Raw genomic sequence first — 13,328 nt, forward strand, 5'->3', positions numbered from 1 at the left:
ATATTTGGAAAGAGCAAAGAAAAAGGAAACAAGTGTAGGTCTCAGTTGGCTTGGCAGTTGGAGATTAGCTTACTAGTTATACTGTGTTTCTGGTCAAGCAGAGGAACTCAAAAATTAACTTAAGTTTCAGTTTGCTGACATGGCACCCTGCACAGGAGTGGTTCCATCTTGGGACTAGATATTTATTTCAACACTTGTCTCAAAATGTCCTGATTTGAGGAGATAAATTATAGGGTCACCATACTTAGAAAGGACAAGGAAGAAAAGGGGAAGAAAGTCCTGCACCCCATGTCAGAATAGCCAAGATGTTAATTTACTTTCTGTGTAGCATCTTTAGCTTTCTTGGGATACTTTCTGAAGACACTTCTTTCTTTTTTCGGGTGCTGCTTTTAACCTTAATATGGTGCAGGTGCCTGGGTGGCTCAGTCAGTTAAGCATCCAACCTTGGCTCAGGTCATGATCTCATGGTTCATGAGTTTGAACCCCACATTGAGCTCTGTGCTGACAGCTCAGAGGCTGGAGCCTGCTTCAGATTCTGTGTCTCCCTGTCTCTCTGCCCATCCCCTACACACTCTCTCTCTCTCTTTCTCTCTCTCTCAAATAAATAAACATTTAAAAAAAATTACCAAAAAAGTAACCTTGATATGGTGGTTATATCATTTTTTCTTCCTGCATAAAATATTTCATTCTTTTTCCCTAAATGTAAGAAAATGACTTTGCATATCTAGGTTTCAGGAAGTCATTCTTGATTCTCCTCCCAAAGGTGGTCCTTATTCACCTTTTAATAATCACCTATATTCATCTGTTAATTTTTACGTGGTATGATTTATTCCAAAAATGTCTCCAGAAAGTCAATTTCTTGTTTTCAACCCTAGATCTCTGTTCCCGTTCCTCTAGCCTGGTGGTCACCCTCTGGCTTCTGCTGGGCAATCTATTTCCTCTGCTGGCTGGATTTCTTCTATGTGTATGGCACTAGGAAAGGTGAATTCTCAAGACATTCCTTTGTGTCATGTTCTTCTGAACAAAGCACAAAATCTGGGTGAGTGCCAACCTATGCAGATGGCAGAAGTGGCATTCCTGACTTTGGCTTGGAAGCGTTGACTACAATAAGACCTTGAAGCAGAGCTTCACAGCAGTCACTCTTCATCAGCAACCCAACAGCCTCAGAGTTTGGAGGAGGAGAAGGAATTCTAAGTCACCATGTCTCTATTTTTCAGCATATATAACTTGCCTGAAGTTTTCCTTTGAAAATGGGATAATTGGTGAAATTTTCAGAGTGATTACATACCTCAGCATTTTCATTAACCTAAAATGATGGGAAAGTTCATCAATACTGCAGTAACTTTTTTTAAAAAGCTAATTATTACAAAATTATAAATTGTGGATCCTGTCCTCACAAGTATAAATTGTCCTTTGAGTTATAGACAGTAATTGATTTGGGTTTCTACATCACTATTATACCTATATTGAGTTTAATAGCTGTGCTTGGTACACTTAAATCATTGTTCTCATTGTTCCCAAAAGTTTTTTTAAATTATAATTTGCTAAATCTTATGATTTAACCATGCTTGCCTTTTCAAACCAGCTGTGTGGCAGTTTACTACTGAACTATTACATGTTGGTAGCCCTTCCAGTGTATTCTCCAGTAATTTAATAATGACTTGAAAAACTGTGGGTGGGAGCAGAGAGAGAAAAATACTCTGCCCTGTAAAAACATTGAAGACATGCAAACAAACAGAAGAAAACATAATTGTATGTTTTTCAGAAAATAGTTATGACAGCTGTAATCCAACAAAAATAGAACTATTCCTTTCAGGTGGGCTTAGAAATTGTTAACAGAAGAATTCTTACTATCTGAAAAGTATTTTATATATAAGAAGAAAAATGTAAGTCAAAACAGATGGTTTGAATTGTTTACTAATAGCAAAGTGTAGGTTTGGTATAGGGCCTATTCAGTAGGGCTCACTTTACCCACAACATAAAGCTCAGTCTGCAGAAGTCAGAAAATTGCCTGTGCTTTGAAATGAGGTGATGTTCTTTACCTCCTGCTTTATATTCTCATCCTCAGAAGTAATTCTGCTCTGGTACTAGAGCTTATCAACCCTTCTTAGTAATTCCAGTTTGAAATTTTTTAATGATGAGTAATGCACAGTTTGTCTCCAAAGCTACTGAAGTCCTGCGGCATTATAAACATAACTCCTGGACAAATTCATTCATTCATTCATTCATTCATTCATCCATTCATCCATCCATCCATCCATCTATCCATCCATCCATTCATTCATTCACCCTTAATTTAGCTTATAGTTATTGAGCACTGCATTTAAGAAGTGCTAAGTGAGCAAGCAGTATAATTACTAAAAAATAATTCCAACTGACCATTTGGTATTGGAGCCAAAGTGCAGCCCAGCATAAAGAAAGTCAACTTTTGTTTTTCAGCGCATTAATTTTGAATATGTATTTGCATACAGTTTTAAATTGAAGGTATTTGTCATTGTAAAGTGCTGGGGGTCTCTAGCACAGCTGACTTCAGCTAAAAAGAAACTAATAGTAATGGTGTCAGGCCAGTGCTCAGTTTTCTGCCTTTGTCACACATACTTTAAAGGTCAGAAAAAAGCATAGAGTATATTTTTAAAGAAAATTATAAAACTCTAAACTTATATGTCTGTTGTGATTATGAATCATCTGCATAGGTGTATAAAGAATTTCACCAAAAATACGATGACGAATAGATTTGAGAATTCACAGTGGTAGGTTCGATTATATTTTGACTGTTGTGCAGTAATGCCATTTAGGTAGTATTCTTTCCAAGCATGGTGCTTTTTATACTTGAAATATATTTTTGCTTTATTTTTTATTGATATAATTATATTTGCACTAATAACTTTCTGGAGAAAATATTATAGATGACATTTTTTCTATATATATTTATTAAGCTTGGAATCTGATCCCCTAGTGTTTTCTCTGCACAAATAAGGAACTTGCTAAAGTGTGAGGCTAAAAAATCTTGAGTTTCTGAGGGTAACTAACTGCTCTGGTGTCTTCCTTCCTCTTCAATAAGTCTCGAGAATAGTTGCTAATCACTGATTCTTCATAATGTACTCCATGAAGATTTAGAAGGCCACTGAACCTGTAAGAAGTGTTGAGAGGCTCATTTGAGTCACTTAGAATATGTCAGTATTCTAAAAACGGACTTAGAATCTGAGATTTCAGTTGCAGAATTAGTGGGCTAGACTTCTACTTTGAACTGAAGAATTTGAAATGGTTTAAATGTTAGTATCCTTTGGCAGGATGCCCTTTATGTTAACAGAAGCAGTTCACTGAGGAGGAGACTAGCAGACGGCAACTATTGTGGGAGCCAGCTGGGGCACGGAAGGAGAATGAAGAGTAGCTGATTTGGGGATAGTAGACTGGAGTCCTTTCTGACTCAAAACGTGTGGAGTGCATATAAAAACTGACTAGACTACCTCAGTTTTCAGTTCAGATTTAGGTTCATTTTGATAGTATTAAGATCCTAAATGTCAAAAATATCAAGTGAATTTGTCTCTCAGGTTTTTAAGAACAGAATTTACGGGAAGGCAGCAAAAGCCATGTCAGCAGACTTGAGCTGACAGCTTTAAAGAAACTGGCAAGCAGTTAGGGTTGTCTTAATATAGACCCCTCTAATATTCTCCTGAAGAGCATCCTTTTTCCTTACTTATTTCTTAAGAATATTTATGTTTGTTAAAACCAAATAGGCATTCTTCAAATGTTATGAAATGTTATGCTTGAAATTAGTTTCAGCCTAGTATGTTGGCTTAAGAGTTTATCAATATTTGAAGATGAGAAACAAATTAATGAAGTTTAAATGGCTTAGGAAGATACATAAGTATGTCTGAGTATTCCATAAAATTTTATCAATATTCTCCTCAATATTAGAAGACTTACTGATTGAGACCAACTGTAAAATGACTAGCTGCTTTCTCAGAATCTTTCTAGCTCTAATATTCTATGACTAACACTCATCCAGACTCGGTAGGTCACTGCTGGCTCTGATCTGCCTCCTGGAGTATGCCAGTTTGCACATCATGTTCATCACAGTGTCTTGTGCTCAAGGCCTTAGCGCTGTCCATGTCCTTGGACACTGAACGGAGAGAGAAGGGCCATCTCTGAGGGCACTTGAGCAGTCCTGGTGGAGGAGGTGGACTTCAGTCACAGCCCCGCAAACCCAGTGCATAGTGAGCACTTAGTCATCCATGCCATGTCCTTGCAGCCCAGGAATATAGTTTAATAAAGTCTCTGCTACTCATTCTGAAGAAAGAATTTACCTGAAAATATGACTCCTTTTTTTTTTTTTTATGTTCAGTCAAGATTGGGGAAGAAGTGGTAAATTATTTTATGTTTACATTTTTGATAAATGAAATAGAAGATTTAAGAACTAATCTTTATTTGTGTTATTGAACTTTAAGTCTAATGTATTCCTTAGTAAAAAAAAAAAAAACTTTAATAAAAATGGAAACTAATCTGCATCTTGTCTTATCAAGTTTTTAAAACCTGGATGAAGAACACAAACAAGGCATGCACTCTATTTGGGGAAGATGAGATGTTTACTATGAAATAATTCAGTTTCTACTTTAACTAGAGTAGAATTTTCCTACTTAAAGAATGGGGAAAGGTCTTATGTAAAGCTATAGGGAGGAGCTCTCCTCAGATAGTTATGAAGGAAAGAGAGCAGTCTAAAACAATTCAGGGCAGGCTCTTCTGGCTGCAGATTATTCTAGTCCCTTTTGTTTTATGCTGTGGGCCAGAAGTCTCATTGCATGACCACCCTGGCACATTCAAGTACCACACTCTGTGCAGTATCACCAAGTAGATTATAGCTGTAGTCATGGAGTGGGATTCTTCATAACTTGAATGTAGTTCAAGAGAGGATATCCCAGACATGCCTTCACCTTGTGCACTTGGAGCCATTCTGTTCTGGGGTGTGGAACCAAGCACTTTGTGAAATTGATCAAACGTAGCTTTTGTGACTTAGTTGCTGAGCTGTTTGTGGCGAATTTTAATAACAATATTTAGATTTTTAAAGTTATAAATATTTTATATACATAGCTAAAACTATATATGAGAAGGGGCACCTTGGTGGCTCAGTCAGTTAAGCATCCGACTTCAGCTCAGGTCATGATCTCATGGTTCGTGAGTTTGAGCCCCATTTCAGGCTCTGTGCTGACAGCTCGGAGCCTGGAGTCTGTTTCAGATTCTGTGTCTCCCTCTTTCTTTCTCCTCCCCCGCTCATGCTCTGTCTCTCTCTCCTCAAAAATAAATAAACGTTAAAAAAATTTTTTTTAAGAGTTTTTTTTTTAATTACGGAACACAGTAGAAATAATTCATAGTTCTACCATTCTTAAAAATATTATAGAGGGGCGCCTGGGTGGCGCAGTCGGTTAAGCGTCCGACTTCAGCCAGGTCACGATCTCGCGGTCCGTGAGTTCAAGCCCCGCGTCGGGCTCTGGGCTGATGGCTCAGAGCCTGGAGCCTGTTTCCGATTCTGTGTCTCCCTCTCTCTCTGCCCCTCCCCCGTTCATGCTCTGTCTCTCTCTGTCCCAAAAATAAATAAACGTTGAAAAAAAAAATTAAAAAAAAAATATTATAGAGAGAAGTAAAAGTGGTCCTGCTTCCTCTGGCCCTTCCGTTTCTATCCCCCCCGTCCCCAGGGGTAATCTAGAGGGCCTCAGTATGGTACATATCTGTTGTTAAAAAACAAAATCCAACCGAGTAAATTTGAAGATCTAATTGGCTTTATTCAAAGATTCATGAATCAGGCAACATCCCCTCTAGCAAATAAAAAGGAGCTCCAAGAAGCTGTATAAAAGGGAAGGCTTCTATAGGCAGAACAGGGTGGAAAAGGAAGTGTCTAGCACAGAGTTTCAGGCAAGGTCACTATGCTTTGGGGAAAGATGGGAATCTGTCAAGTAGATTACCTCACTAGTGCTGACCAGGTAATTCCAGATTGACTAGCTGAAGGTTACAGTCCTGGGAGAGGTTGAAACTGCAATTAGATTAGGTTGATTTAAGCCTGATTTGCTGACATGGGGTTTAGTACAAAATACTCCATTTGGGGGTGCTTGTTTCTTTTCTAACACTTTTCAAACTTTACTATTATATATATACATAAATACAGGATTAAGTACACAATTATTAAAAATAAAAATGGTATTCCTCTACTCATATTGTTTAGTATCTTATATTTACTGCTTACAGGTTCAACATAATCATCTTTCCAGGTGTGTAAACTTAGATTTACCTCATAGTTTGTAATGATTCTATGGTACTTCATTATGAATATGGCATCATTTATTTCCCTACTGATGGGCATTTATGTTATTTCCAGTTCAACAGTTCAACTATATCTTTTTCTGGTTCTTTTAATTTTTACATTTTATCCTTTAATATAGCAGGAATTAATTTTGACACTTAGCCTGAGGAAGTGTTCTTAGTTTTTTCCAAGTAGTTCAATTCTAGTGTCGTTTATTAAACCAATAGGAACAGATTTTTTTTAAGTTTATTTGGAGAGAGAGCTTAAGGGAGGGAGGGAGGGAGGGGGGAGAGAGAGAAAGAGACAGAGAGAGAGAGAGAGAGAATGAGCAAGGGAGGGGTAGAGAGAGAGGGAGAGAATCCCAACCAGGCTCCGCATTGTCTGCGCAGAGCCCAAAATGGTGTTGAAACCTACAAACTGTGAGATCATGACCTGAGCCAAAATCAAGAGTCAGATGCTTAACCAGCTGAGTCACACAGGTGCCCCAGAAACAGATTTTTGAAGGGTCATAGAAGACATTTCCCTAGAAAAGCAAGCAAGATGGCCCAATGCCAAAAAAGAGTTCAAATACAAAAACCCCAAATTCAATTCTTCCCAGAAATTATCCCCCTTCTTTCCCAGGTTCACATATGCTTTCTCATCATCAGAAAAGCAGTATGGTTTTAAGGTTGTCCTAATCCTAGAGCACCTGGGTGACTCAGTCAATTAAGTGTCTGACTCCTGATTTCAGCTCAGGTCATGATCTCTTGGTTTGTGGGTTCAAGCCCCACATCAGGCTCTGTGCTGATAGTGTGGAGTCTGGTTGGGATTCTGTCTCCCTGTCTCTCTGACCCTCCCCCACTCACTACTTCTCTCTCTCTCTCTCAAAAATAAATAAACATTAAAAAAACAAAAAAAAACCCAAAAACTTGGCCTAATCCTATGGGGCTGTATGCTTCAGCTCTGCCTTGGCTCCCTGTGTTAGTAGTTAAACTGGATTAAAGGACCGGCTCTGTGAATTATCCACTGCTATGTACTGGGTGATTCTTTTTTTTTTTTTAATTTTTTTAATGTTTATTTATTTTTGAGAGAGAGACAGAGCATGAATGGGGAAGGGAGAGAGAGGGGGGGAGATGCAGAATCTGAAGCAGGCTCCGAGCTCTATGCTGACAGCTCAGAGCCCGACATGGGGCTCGAACCCACAAACTGCGAGATCACGACCTGAGCCGAAGTTGGACACTCAACCCACTGAGCCACCCAGCTGGCCCTGTACTGGGTGATTCTTCACGCATGCTCTGAATGCCTAGCTGGCTTCCCCTGACAGCATATCTGGAAGACAGAGACAAAGAAAGCATGAACAAGAAAGACAATTTGAATACACTATCCACCAATGCAGAGAAGATTTTGTGTGTGAATCAGTATGTTTGTGAATTTTGGGGAGTCAACATAAGGTGTGTTAAAGAAAACCACAGGCCGAAAATGGTGCCTCTTGAGCTAGGCCAAGTCACTAAACCAGAGCTAAATATCTAACCTAATTGCAGTTCCAACCTCCCCCAGAAATGTTAAGTTTTAACTGGTCAGTCAAGAATTTTCCAAAAAGCACTACTAGGTAATCTGCTGTCTAGGCCTTCTTTATCCCCCAAAGGAAGATGAGGTAAACTGCATAATAAGACCTGCCCTTCTCCTTCAGAAGGCCAGTTTGCCTAATACAGTCCTTTCTTTTCTTCTGCTAATAATTTTCCTTCCTATGAACTCTCCTCTACTTGTTAGATGGGATGCTGCCAGATTCATGAATTGCTTAATAAAGCCAAGTAGATCCTCAATTTTACTCATTTGAATTTTGTTTTTTAACAGGTGGTAAGTAAGAGCAAAGGCTTTGGCAACAGAGAGATCTGGGTCCCAATACTACTGACTTTAAGACTTTGGTAAGTTATTTATGGCTAGGAGTCCTTCTCTACAAACTGTAGCTTGAAAAAATTTTATCTTTCTTTCAATGGAGTTAATAGCCACCATTCTAAAGTAGGGAAAATATTCGTTAAAGATTTATTAGGGTTCAGTTACAGGAAACAGAATCCATTTTTAAGCTGAGAGTGATTTCATACAGGATGAGTGTTTACAATACACTTGGAAAAGCTGGAGAAGGGGGCTTTGTGCTGGTCCTGAAAGAATGTCTCCAGAATGGGGTGCCTTGGTGGCTCAGTCAGTTGAGTGTCCGACTTCGGCTCAGGTCATGATCTCACGGTTCATGAGTTCGAGCCCTGCATCTGTCTCTGTGCTGACAGCTCAGAGCCTGGAGCCTGCTTCAGATTCTGCATCTCCCTCTCTCTCTCTCTGCCCCTCTCCCACTTGCTCTCTCTCTCTCAAAAATAAATAAAAGCATTAAAAAAAATTAAAAAAAAAAAAAAGAATGTCTTCCAGAACAACCCTGTAGAACTTGGCTCCATCAGAACTGCTGTCTCTTCCACAAAGAAGGGAAGGTGAATCAGGAAACTGATTTTCTGACTGCAGCTGCAGTGACTTTCTCCTGACTGTCATGCACAGTGCTAGTGACCAGGTCCTAGAGTGCTGCTGAAGAACACCCCGCATCTCCATTATAAACTTCTTGCAGAAAATAGCCAGGCATTGAAAGATGACCTCTGCCTTCCCAACCCTACAAGAGTGAATCTAGATGATGGAGCCTAATTCATATGCAAAACTTCACTGTAAGGATGTCCATCACAAAAGGAACTCAGGTCAAAACTACAAAGAAGAGAGGAGCCTGGGTGACTCGGTCAGTTAAGTGCCTGACTCTTGACTGTGGATCAGGTCATGATCTCACAGTTTGTGAGTTAGAGCCCTACGTTGGGCTCTGTGCTGACAGTGCAGAGCCTGCTAGGGATTCTCTCTCCCTTTCTCTCTGCCCTTCCCCCGCTCAAGCTTTGTCTGTCTGTCTCTATTTCTCTCAAATAAATACATTAAAGAAACTAAAAAAAATTTAAAAAACAGAAAAGAACTTTCCATCCTGTAGCCTAATTCAAATTGTGGGAGTTTTGTGCATTCAGAAATTTGTATGCAAAAATTGTCTATATGCACATATGTAAATAAGGGCATAGTGATTAATTGTTAAATACTTAGAAGAATTATTTTTTTAACGTTTATTTATTTTTGAGAAAGAGAGCATGAGTGGGGCAGGGCAGAGAGAGAGGGAGACACAGAATCTGAAGTAGGCTCCAGGCTCTGAGCTGTCAGCACAGAGCCTGATGTGGGGCTGGAACTCATGAACCACAAGATCATGACCTGAGCTGAAGTTGGATGCTTAACCAACTGAGCCACCCAGGCGCCCCTTAGAAGCATTATTAGAACCGGGGCAGGGAGCATGCCCTTACTGCCCCCCCATCCACCCACACTTGGCAAATTAAATTCTATCTCAAGTCTCAGCCCAGGCATCACCTGTTGCAGAAAGCCTTTCCCTGGCCTTTAGACTTCCACACCTTAGTGTAGGATTCAGGCTTCTCCTTCTCTGCTCCCTGGTATGGTATGGTAATCATAAATCATATTAAAATGTGAATACAGGGGGAATGGAGAGTTATTATTTAATGGGTACAAAGTTTCAGTTTGAGATGGTAAAAGAGGTTCTCGAGATGGATGATGGTGATGGTTGCACAACAATGTGAATGTGCTTAATGCCACTGAACTATATACTTAAAATAGTTGAATGGTAAATTTTATGTTATGTCTATTTTACATCAATAAAAAATAAAAAGTAAAAGTAAACGTGAATACATACAGGTGAATTGCCCTCTAGTGGAGTAAATTACTCATTTCTCCACACAATCACCAAAAGTGAATGTTATGTAAAAATTTTTTTGGAACAATAGGGGATTTGCTGTATTGATTGGCATTTTTTGGTTGCTTATAAAGTTGACCTTTTTTTTCCCACATGTTGATTAGTCACCTGTATTTCTTCTTTTGACATGCACATTCAATTTTGGCCATTTTTCCACAAGAGGTATTTGCCTTTTTTTCTTACTGATATGAAAGTAAGTGCATTATGTGTGTTAGGAATGGAAACCCTTAGCCTATCATTGACATTGGCTTTTAGAGATTCCCTTTTTTGGGAGCGACTCAGCCCTGGCCCCAATCACTCCAGTATCCCCTTGCTATACCTTCTGTTCCCCACAGAGCTCTATCCACCGTGCCACATTTTCTTTTTCTTTTTTTTTTTTCAACGTTTATTTATTTTTGGGACAGAGAGAGACAGAGCATGAACGGGGGAGGGGCAGAGAGAGAGGGAGACACAGAATCGGAAACAGGCTCCAGGCTCCGAGCCATCAGCCCAGAACCCGACGCGGGGCTCGAACTCATGGACCGCGAGATCGTGACCTGGCTGAAGTCGGACGCTTAACCGACTGCGCCACCCAGGCGCCCCACGTGCCACATTTTCTATCACAGTGATTTCAAAGTAGGGGGTTTGAACAGTTCTTTAAAGGTCTTCCCTTGCTTCTCATTTCTACACCCTAGAGAAGAATGTGGAAAATCAGAGTAAATTTGAGGTAAGATTAACAATTTGCACTTCTCCTTCTCCTCCCCTTTCCTCAACCTCACATTTCCTGGCATTCCAGACCAGCCTTCCCTTATACCTCCAAGTGGAAGTGTTCCTCCCTGATTTTAGAAATGTAATCATAAAAGAGGCCTGGACTGTTAGTGTTGGGTAGGTGGGAGGATGTAGGGAGGAGACTTGGCTTCACATCCCATTATTGGCAAATACCCTCATCTGAAAGAGGAGGCTGATTTTCCAATCTCATGGGTTTGTGAAAGGAAAGAAGGACTGATTGAGATAATATATGTAAAACAGTATAGTGTCTGGCATATAATAGCTATTATTGTCAGTATTGTGTTATTCTGATGATGATGTTGATGTTGGTGATGGTCCTCACTATCTTGCCAGACCATTGTAAATGAGACATGCAAAAGGAAAACAGCATGAGTAATAAAGCACAGAATAAAAAAATGACACACCTGCACCCATACACTCATATCCCCTCAACTTGGGGATTTTGTTCTCTATAGTGTACTTTTAAGTAGGATATAGGATGAGTACATGAAACATGATCAAACAGTCCCAGAACACACAGTTTAGATGACAAGATTATATTCATACAGTTTAGATGACAAGATTATATTCATCTTTCCTGTGGCTCTTTATGCCTCATTGTTCTCCTTCATCACTCAGTCCCTTTGAGATAACTCTCTGAGGCAGTTAGCCCCTTTGCTTTCCAAACCTTTGTATATTTGTACTTCTCTTTCCTCTGTGCAGTTTTCTTTGTTTGGGTTTTGCTTTTCTCTTCGTGCATTCTGTTTCTTGTGCATCGTGCTCTCTCTTTTCCATGTCCTCCTTCACCCCTCCCCCCTCCATTTTCTTTCCTCTCTCATCCTCTCTTCCTGCAGGTCTCTGTGTGGGATCTTGTTACCTTGTGCTCTTCACTTCTGCATCCCTGTGGTGATGTTGCCTCCATCAGTGCATTTGTTTTAATGCCCAGCTTCTCATAGATCACACTGGACACCAGGGTCATGACACCAGAGTTCTCAAAAATTCCCTGGTTAAAAAGGAGGCAGATGCCAGTGTCAGAGGAAGGACAGAGTTAGTACATATATAGTCAAATTTAGAAGACAGCAAAGAATAGACTGAAGGAGGTGGAACAAACAACCCCTCCAAAGTCGCCAGTCTTCTGCCCACAGTGAAGAGCAGGAATACACTCTGCCCATCAGCCCCTCCATTGTCCTTCCCTCCCTTTATCTACTTTTAGGTCTCATGGTCTCCCATTTCATTCTACTCCAGTGGGTCTTAAGGTGTGGTCCCTAGACCAGCAGCACTCATTAGAAGTGTGCATTCTTGGGTCCTACCTCAGACCAACTGAATCAGAAACTTCAGGGGTGGAACCCTGCAGTCTGTGTTCTGACAAAGTCTTCTGAGTGACGCTGTGGCAAACTCAAGTTTGCAAACTTCTGCCCTAAACTGTCTTGTGCTTTTTACCAACATCCACCTGATAAAAGTCCTAACTCTGAATGAACTTAATTATCTAGGCCTTACCTGCACCTGGGCAGCTGAGCCCTGCTGGAGAAAAGCACTCAGCTGGGTATTAAATGGTGTAATTGTAAACTCAGTCACTATCCTCAGTGGGATTCTGCCCAGCAATCCTCTTTCTCTAATCACTTACTCTTCTGCTCTTAGGGTTGCCAGAATTAGCAAACAAACAAACAAAAACAGAATGCCCAGTCAGATGTGAATTACAGATAAATATACACTAAAAAATTGTTTGTTGCTTATCTGAAATTAATTTGACTGAGCATCCTATATTTTTATTTGCTAAATCTGGCAACCCTAACTAGGAGATAAATATAGTCAGCAGGCAGGCAGTGGGGAAGAGAAGCCCAATCTAAGGAAGAAGAGAGCAAGCACAAGCTGGACCCTAAAAATGAAATAAAACCGTGACAGTCTTTGTTGCCTCCAACCTTGACGGTGTTATCATCCTGCAGAAGCTGGGACCCTTATCAGAGAGCTAAACACACACACCTGGCCCAGGAGCCGTAGATGCTGGAGGAGGACTCAGGAAGCTGGAGCAGTCGTAGGCCTGACTGCATCTTCACAGCAGCAAGGTGAGCCAGCCAATAGATGACAATGTGTGTAAGCTACAAAAATGGCTGTTAACTTCACTTCTGCCCTCAGTCTCTAGGATCTCTGCCACAAGAATCTCTCATGGATCTTCTTTTTTTTTTTTTAATTTTTTTTCAACGTTTTTATTTATTTTTGGGACAGAGAGAGACAGAGCATGAACGGGGGAGGGGCAGAGAGAGAGCGAGACACAGAATCGGAAACAGGCTCCAGGCTCCGAGCCATCCCCCCAGAGCATGACGCGGGGCTCGAACTCACGGACCGCGAGATCGTGACCTGGCTGAAGTCGGACGCTTAACCGACTGCGCCACCCAGGCGCCCCTCTCATGGATCTTCTAACACACACAGAAGGGAATTTTGGGAAAAGTAGCTCAAGCTAAGCCAAGGTGACACATTATAATCTAC

General features: G+C 40.5%; 1 protein-coding gene across 6 annotated transcripts in view; it reads left to right on the plus strand.

The window, feature by feature from the left end:
* Positions 1 to 12,876, plus strand: part of LMLN (leishmanolysin like peptidase) — a 93,654-nt gene extending 80,778 nt beyond the window's left edge. For 2 of the 6 annotated variants that reach the window (XR_006965625.1, XR_006965626.1), the window contains 3 exons: positions 876 to 1,039; positions 8,126 to 8,196; positions 12,788 to 12,876. Coding sequence is in view for 3 of the 6 variants with exons in the window: in XM_047098944.1 (XP_046954900.1) it covers positions 898 to 1,043 (146 nt within the window). In the remaining 3 variants the exon portion in view is untranslated. Of the gene's footprint in view, positions 1 to 875; positions 2,864 to 8,125; positions 8,514 to 12,787 lie in introns of those variants that run through there. The other 4 variants (XR_006965627.1, XM_047098945.1, XM_047098944.1 and 1 more) reach the window with 4 other exon arrangements.
* The last annotated feature ends 452 nt before the right edge of the window (positions 12,877 to 13,328 follow it).

This window comes from Lynx rufus, unplaced genomic scaffold, assembly GCF_022079265.1.
Source record: "Lynx rufus isolate CCGP_SWC_20201006 ecotype Redwood Valley unplaced genomic scaffold, mLynRuf1.p SCAF_5, whole genome shotgun sequence".
In the NCBI taxonomy this organism is placed as follows: Eukaryota; Metazoa; Chordata; class Mammalia; order Carnivora; family Felidae; genus Lynx; species Lynx rufus.